The sequence below is a fragment of the Primulina eburnea genome, chromosome 2 (genome assembly GCF_022965805.1).
Source record: "Primulina eburnea isolate SZY01 chromosome 2, ASM2296580v1, whole genome shotgun sequence".
Lineage (NCBI taxonomy): Eukaryota > Viridiplantae > Streptophyta > Magnoliopsida > Lamiales > Gesneriaceae > Primulina > Primulina eburnea.
This window is the reverse complement of record NC_133102.1, coordinates 40,472,435-40,480,827: the sequence shown is the minus strand read 5'-3', so window position 1 is coordinate 40,480,827 and position 8,393 is coordinate 40,472,435. Positions and strand designations below refer to the sequence as shown.

The 8,393-nt window shown below is 35.8% G+C and overlaps 1 protein-coding gene across 1 annotated transcript; it reads left to right on the top strand.

Annotated features, from left to right (window-relative positions):
• The first annotated feature begins 2,173 nt into the window (after positions 1–2,173).
• LOC140823179 (protein SUPPRESSOR OF K(+) TRANSPORT GROWTH DEFECT 1-like) lies at positions 2,174–8,393 on the top strand. Its single transcript, XM_073184366.1, has 8 exons — positions 2,174–2,827; positions 3,029–3,134; positions 6,151–6,349; positions 6,775–6,843; positions 6,919–6,993; positions 7,083–7,181; positions 7,270–7,425; positions 8,011–8,393. The coding sequence occupies exons 1-8, from the start codon at positions 2,362–2,364 to the stop codon at positions 8,134–8,136; spliced, it is 1,296 nt and encodes a 431-aa protein (XP_073040467.1). The 5' UTR covers positions 2,174–2,361; the 3' UTR covers positions 8,137–8,393.

Below are 8,393 nucleotides of genomic sequence, written 5' to 3'. Positions count from 1 at the left end.
TTTCCAGCGATCTCACTAAGAGATTCCCCAACTAGGACTGACTCTTTCATGTCTGCTGAAGTCATGTCCCAAGCAATTTTTACTGATCCCATAAGACTCATTTCCAAAAGTTTAATGAATCCTTCTTTGTTGAGATCAAGTGTTCCTGCTGCAATCCTCATAGCAGATGTCCAATCGTCTATGAGATCTTCTCTGTTTTTGAAGTCCAATACATCAAGGTTAAGCATAACCCCGTAAGGATGTATAGGATCTAAAACAGTTTTCCCATAGGGTGTTTGGTGCAAAAGAATTTGAGTTCTCCTTGCCCTTGTTCCCGCTGGGTGTGATCCTCCTCCAGTCTGGAAATCAGTCTGAGATTCTCTCATATTTACATTATGAGATCCCATACTTTCCCTTGGTGGTTCCTGAGAAGATGACCAGGTTATTGCAGGTGGTGTTTCACCTACTGTTGTGTTCATCTTAAGATCTACTACTTTGATATTTGCGAAAGATTCCGCAAGCTCTTGTAGATCCTCCAGACCAATCCTTTCTAAAGTTGTCATCAGATCAATTTCTTTTCTGAGACAGACTTGATTAGATTGATCATCTTTTCTTCTTCAGTTAAAGGTTTTGACACCACTCTGGCCTTCCCTTGTTGATGTAACAAAGGTTCGGTACCAAAGGATGGTGGTAACCAACCTCCTGAAGTACGTCTACTAGAACTTGGTTGTTGTTCTAGTCTCTGAATTCTTGTTTGAATATCCTTTAAGATTACAAGAATTTCTTCTTGTTTCTCTAGGATTTTCTCAACTCTTTGAGGTACATAATATAGCAAAGTGCCATAACTTTGTACCGTTTTCTGGATCTCTCTAAGATCTGACGATAGCTTAGAGGAATCAGGTACTATCTCCAGAAACTTATTGTTCTGAATCATAACTTTACTTGATATTTTACCTGAGGGTGCAGTAGCTTCCCTTTCTGGTTCTGATATCTAACAATAAATAGATGACCTTGTTTATATTCCAAAATATTGGAATATTCCTTGTAAATTATTTTCCTTGAACCGAAGTTCGGATTCATAATTTTTCAAAATTCTCCTTCTCATACAATTAATTACTTAGTAATAATAAAATTTGTGTTTGAAATAAATCAACCTTAAGCTCTGATACCATTTTTCGAAAGCGCGGGATCATTTTAAATAAAATAGGGAATAAGGGTAATATGGGTATTAGGATAAGCATTTTCTCTCTCCAGAGAGTTGAAACTAAAATGGGTTTGATTGGGGACTGATCTCCAATTCTCCCTTATTTTACTGGGCATTTGGAAATGTACAGGTGGACCTGACTCTTATGTTGATAAAGAATTTTTCTGGAGTCTACGCTCGCTCTTTAATTTTTCGCGGATTTGATTGAGATTTAAATATGCTGGAAATATTTTTATATTTACTTCTTTTCTAGGAGGTTGGAAATATGTGGAAATGTTGATATTTGAATATTTTATGTTTCAAATGTTGGCAACAAAAAATATCTATTTACAATTATTTATTTTATTCGATAAGTTCACTTGATTGTTATTGTAGGGATTATTTAATAAAAATTAAATAATTATCGATAGTACTTACAAAATAACACTCCAAAATACATATAATAATTTAAACTATTCGTAATATAGAACAATGTTTGGATATTGTATTTTTAGGTTGATTTTTATTTTATTTTATTTTATTTTATTTAATTAATATCTACGTAATTCATGCTAAATGTATCATTAGGGCTAATCCTCTACGTATCATTAGCTAAATGTAATTGCAACTAAGTTGATATAATAAAAAAAATTATCTTTTCTCCAATACATGTAAGAATTATATTTTCTTATCTTAATATAGATAAAATTTAACAAAGCAGAAATTTGTGTGAGACGGTCTCACGGCTCGTATTTTGTGAGACAAATATTTTATTTGGGTAATTCATGAAAAAATATTACTCTTTATGCTAAAAATATTACTTTTTATTGTGGATATCGATAAAATTGACCTGTCTCACGGATAAAAAGATTGTCTAACAAGAGATTACTCATTTAACAAAAGGTCAAAGAAAGATATAAAAGAGAAATGATAATATAGGATAATTGGGTGGAAATTGGAATTGGTAGGCCAAAAAGAAATTCCATGCATTGTGGCCTAAAAGCGCACCTTGTAAGATACACGATTTCCAGGCGACAGTCGCTTACTTTCGTTGCCTTCGTCTCTCCACAAATTCAACTGGTCGATTCAACCCCAAAGATCACCGGTCTCCGCCTCCCTCTGATCCATCTCCCTCATCCTAGAAATAGCAATTCCTCAGAAATTCAAAGAGTTATCGTAAATATTCCTGATCGGATAAAATGTATAGCAATTTCAAAGAACAAGCAATCGAGTACGTACGGCGAGCAGTAGCAGAAGACAAAGCTGGCAACTACGCAAAGGCTTTCCCTTTGTATATGAACGCGTTGGAGTATTTCAGAACCCATCTCAAGTATGAGAAGAACCCTAACATTAAGGAAGCTATAACTCAGAAATTCACTGAATACTTGCGGCGAGCTGAGGAGATCCGAGCCATGCTCGATGAGGGGGGGCCGGGGCCAGCATCAAACTCGGATTCTGGTGTTTCTGGTCGGCCTAAGACCAAGCCTAAGGATGGAAATGATGGGGAGGACGGGCCTAAGGAGAAGCTGCGGTCCGGGTTGAATTCGGCAATCATCAGGGAAAAGCCTAATGTTAAATGGAATGATGTTGCTGGGTTGGAAAGCGCCAAGAAAGCGCTTAAGGAGGCTGTTATCCTTCCTGTGAATTTCCCGCAGTTTTTTACTGGTAGATTCCCTTATTGCTTTGGTTTATATTTTTATTTTTTTATAATTCTCTTTTGATTGCCAGTTTTTCTTTGACCTGAGAAATTTTTGAAGTTTCGAACAAATATTAGAGCGGCAAGTGTAGATATTTCAAAAGGTTGTCATCTTATTGGAAAATAATAGCTTATGTTTTTTAATGATTTACTGTATTGTGTGCTTTCAGGCAAGAGACGCCCATGGAAGGCTTTTCTTTTATACGGTCCACCTGGAACAGGAAAGTCCTACTTAGCCAAGGCTGTTGCCACTGAAGTTGATTCAACCTTTTTCAGGTTATTTATCCAGCTTGTGTTTGACTTTGTTTTATGTTGACTTAGTTCCCGTCGTTCTGCCTGGTATCACTTATCATATTTCTTATTACCTTATCTTAAGCACAAGCGAATTTGATATATATATTTCGGCAGTGCTAATTTTAGTATGTTCCTACATCAAGTTCTAGGAGATATAAATTTCGATTTGGATTGTGGAAAAATCATGGAAATTCATACATATAGACTATAGTTGATCATGCAAGTTTGCAGATGTATGCAACTATTGACATTACATTTAAATTTTTTGTTGCCAAGCATACGATCTATCTACTATAATGAATTTAGGCAAATATTTGTAATTGTATTGTTTTTCTTGAAATTTCGGGAAATTTCAGAATATCCTTGAAATTTCAGGAAATTTTGCAGAAAAAGTTGCAAGTGGGATCGAAAGAGGATCGATTATGGGTGTCCGGAATGCACAACGGAAGTTTTAAAAATCATTTATAATAGCAAAACCCAAGCCCATCACTTAGTGTGTAGCAAATACAAATAAAAAACACAAAACATACGTAGTGTGTTTTTAGAAATTTACCTATCAATCACAAAGATTGATGATGACTCCAACTAAGTTGTTAACAACTTAGCTCTTGAATGGTAGACAAATCTACAAGCTTCCCTTAAGCACTCCTTGCTCAAAATCAAGCCCACCACCAACAAGCTAGAACCATCTTACGCTTGCACTAGAAAATGTAAGGCATTTTCGTTGAGAAATTTTGCTATCAATTCATCAAAACGAAGAAGAAAATTTTTAAGAAAAATTGATGGAGAATTTCGGCCAAGTGAAGGGAGGAGAGAAGAAGGGAAGTATATTCTTGGTTCTTGAAAAAGTGGATATGTATTCCAAAGTCATGCTTGCCTTCAATTCAAAAGTTGACTTCTAACCTTTCACCTCCCTAGCATGTTATTTGGGTTTGTAACATGTACAAAGCTCATTGACTATTTTAATATCTCAAACACATTTGAGATAAATAAAATCTTACTTGAATTTACTCAAACCCACTAGTTGAATAATTATTTTTAATTGGACTCTACAAGACTCAATGTTAATTAATTAATTCAACACTTGAATTAATTCAATTATTTGGACTCTACTAGGTCCACTAGTGTTTAATTAACACTTGAATTAATTTAATTTAGTCCATAACAATGTTTATGAAAATCATAATTTCCAAATACATTATTTATTTGTGTCAACTTTTAATTTAGGAACACTTCCACAAATTTAAAGTTATATTCCCCATAATACTCTTATAGAAGTTGTACTTCTATTTTTCTTTGCGCTTATAAACTCCTTTATAAGCCGTTCAACACATTGAACTAGTTTTCTTCTCAACGGGATCTATAAAGCTAGTACTTGTGTGGCCCTCAATAGTTCATTGATACAACTAGCAGTGAGTTCATATATCAATGTGATTCGGGACTAAACACGTCCTTATATGAGCATACCCCAGTTGCTCCATTTTTACTTATCAACTCCTTGATAATAAGAACGTCAGAACTCAAGTGTGATAGTACCCAACCAATCATGTTAAACGCCTAGCAGCATCGATACATGATTCCCTAGGTATCAAATGATAGTGTCTGCAAGAACCATTCCATTATGGTTATCGTACAGTATGGTCCCTTCATCTCATATATCCCGACCGATTCGACAACTATTGGTATATTGAGAGTTGTCAAAGAATCGATACTATGTGTCATGTCGTAGTTGCTTCGATGATGTAATCTAAGATATCTCTTTCTTAATTACCACCAATACTCTGATCAGGGATTTCAAACTACATACACACGAGATCACATAGGATATCCATACCCGAAAGTAAGCGGTGAATCCCCGACTACAATGCATCGACTCCTATATGTTTCGACAAAACACCCAACCTTGCCACCTGATGACCCCATATGAGTCAGTAAACAAGCCAAAGTGCAATGCTAGCATATAGAGTCTCAATGTTGTCCCGGGTCATAAGGACTAATGGTGTACAACCATAAACTAGGACGTTTCCACTCGATACGTGAGAACCACTTGGAAAGTTCTTTATAGAGAGTTGTTCAGTGCACTCTACAAGGAGCACCTATCTGCATCCTCGGACATCACAATGTCCCTTACCAATGAAACATGGTACTCACATCGAAGATACTAGTATCAAACTTGAGCGGCCTTTGTCCTTCTTAACGTCGGCTGAATTGACTAGGAACTGTTTAGAATATACAGTATTCCAAATATGAGTTTCATGATACTCATCATATGAGCATCTTATATTCTTTCTACTATTTGTATATTCAAGGACTTTATCTATGCAACTAGCATGTGTATACAAATAAAGATGTGCCAAAACAATAATTTCAAATATTATTAGAATAAAGATTGTTTATACATAGAGTTTCAATGTGAATCCTCGGCCAACAGTTTGCTCGACGGACACCTACTCTAACAGGGATTTTATTTGGCAGCCTAGAAACCAGAAATTTCTGGATTTAGGAGGAAATTTAGAACTATTTAGAATTGTTAAATTTTCTTTTAATGTTATGTTGTTGAATACTTCATCTAGTATCTAATCCTTGGAGTATATAGAGAGAATCATATTAACATGATTGAGCTAAAGGCTTTGGCTGTGTAGACTTCCCAGGGTGTTTTTTTGGTGATTTTGTCAACGGGGGGTAAACATTGAAACTCTATGTATAAACAATCTTTATACATAGAGTATTTGCATTTGTCAAAGAGGTTTCAGACTGCGGGCAAGTTTCCTTAGCTTGAGCATTTGCATTGTCACACATCAGGGCTCTGCTTTCATTCATTTTACAGATGATTCCATTGTTAAACATACAAAGTTTCTCATTTTTATTTGTGTATTTTGTGTAGTTGGGAACGTTTTTCTTGATACATATTTTCTTTTGCTATTTTTCGTTCCTCGTGTTTAATGCTGAAGTGCTCAGGCCATAAAGTTAGCAAGTGCTTACTGCTGTTATTTTTCAGCATTTCTTCATCAGACTTGGTTTCCAAGTGGATGGGTGAGAGTGAGAAGCTGGTATCTAATCTATTCCAAATGGCTCGTGAAAGTTCTCCATCAATCATATTCATTGATGAAATAGATTCCCTGGCCGGCCAGCGTGGAGAAGGAAATGAGAGTGAGGCTTCCAGGCGAATAAAAACAGAATTGCTAGTCCAGATGCAGGTAACTATTAATAGTTTGAAGAAGTATTCCTGGATTGTCCACGAAAAGCTTCTAAGTTGGATCTTTAGAATGGGTATTCTCCATAACAAGCCAATTTGGTGTGTGATACAGCGATAATTCACCTGATGTGACTAATACACGCCTGAGTTTAGTTTATAATGCTTTAATGGTCCTTTAAAACTGTTCTTCTGTATCATTTGGTTTTGAATATCATCCATGAGTTCTTTCTGTCCCATGCTTTCTTTTGGTGACGTGCGTTGCAAAAATTTTACTCATCTAAGCAACTAATAATATATCTACTTTGGATACTTATCTCTATTTCTTTGTTATTCTATTAGAAGTGGCACTACATAAATTTTTTTAAAAAAAATGAAGTGGCACTATGTAGCTTACCTTTTCTCTTCCTTTTTACCATGAATTAATAGGGAGTAGGTCACAATGATGATAAAGTTCTTGTTCTTGCTGCTACAAACACACCTTATGCGCTTGATCAGGTAATATATGTTCCAAAAATGCAAGGTGTGGGGCATGACAAATTTTTTTGCTGAACTTGTATGATGTTTCTATAGGCTATCAGGCGACGGTTTGATAAGCGCATTTACATCCCTCTGCCAGATCTTATTGCGAGACAACACATGTTCAAAGTATGGAACTTTCCTTTTTATTTTCTGAGAAGAAATGAAATAAAAATCCCTGATCACTTTCACTCACGCATGGCCTTTTGCTTGTGCAGGTGCATTTAGGAGATACTCCTCATAACTTGATTGAAAGTGATTTTGAAGACTTAGCTAGTAAAACCAAAGGGTTTTCTGGTTCAGATGTTTCTGTTTGTGTGAGTTTGTTCGTTGGGTTATTCACTTATCAGTGTTACCAGCTACAAGTTATATGAGGTATTAATGCCTTTTTAATCGTCTCTACAGGTCAAGGATGTGTTGTTTGAGCCTGTGCGTAAAACACAAGATGCCGTGTTTTTTAGGGAGGCTTCTGATGGCATGTGGATGCCATGTGGCCCTAAACAACGAGGTGCTGTGCAGATAACAATGCAGCAGCTTGCTGCTCAAGGACTTGCAGCCAAGGTATGATTTGGTAAATTTTAGTTTTTAACCTTGTAAAATGTTACAGGAATACTGTTTGCTACATTTCGTGGTTGTAGATATACATGAATTTTCGAGTCCAAAAACAAAAATAGAAATGAACAATAAAACCAAACGAATTAGAACTTGGTTGTCAATTCATTCATGAACAGTAAGAAAATATCATTTGTCTCTAAGTGGAGTTTCTTCTAAACATAAAGATAATGGTGCTAAAAGTTGATAGACAAGTGAAACCTGTGACTTGCTCATATGGCTTATCACTTGATTTGTTGATGAAATGGTTGATGTTGATTTTATGAGGAACCGTCAATAATTAGCATGACACCAAGTTTTGATGTTCCATCGGATCCTTGTCTAATAGAATAAGCATAATAGTAGTTCTCCGCATGTTTGCGTAAAATTTCATAACATGCTATTGAGTTGTTGCACGATTTCAAGTCATGTGGGATCAATGGCTGAAAATTTTAATATTTTTAACGTTTATGATGCATAATCCAATTAAGTTGCATCACATCCAACAATAATTTTTAGTAAGTTTAACTTTGCCTCTGTTTCATGCTTATGTAGATAATCCCACCTCCCATATCAAGAGCAGATTTTGAGAAGGTGCTGTCAAGACAAAGACCAACGGTCAGCAAAACTGACTTGGATGTGCACGAGCGATTCACCCGGGAATTCGGTGAAGAGGGTTGAGGAAACCGAGATGCATTTATTGCAGCAACTATGCGGTCGCTTTCTTTTTTCATATGATGCTGTCTCTAAAGGGTTCAATGTAAGCGACTTGATCTTTCAAGCAGTAAGGTGACTCGACTCTTTACCCGTTCCTCGCATATTGAACTGGGGAATTAGCTTACACTTCTCAAATTGACTGTATTGGCAACAAATATTATGTCTCTATCGCTGTTTTACATATTGATATTGAGAGTTGAACGAGATAATATATATATATA

Coding starts and splice junctions, on each gene's coding strand:
- LOC140823179 (XM_073184366.1), top strand. CDS start 2,362: ATGTATAGCAATTTCAAAGAACAAGCAATCGAGTACGTACGGCGAGCA. Junction 2,828..3,028: donor TTTCCCGCAGTTTTTTACTG/GTAGATTCCCTT, acceptor GTGTGCTTTCAG/GCAAGAGACGCCCATGGAAG. Junction 6,350..6,774: donor AATTGCTAGTCCAGATGCAG/GTAACTATTAAT, acceptor ATGAATTAATAG/GGAGTAGGTCACAATGATGA.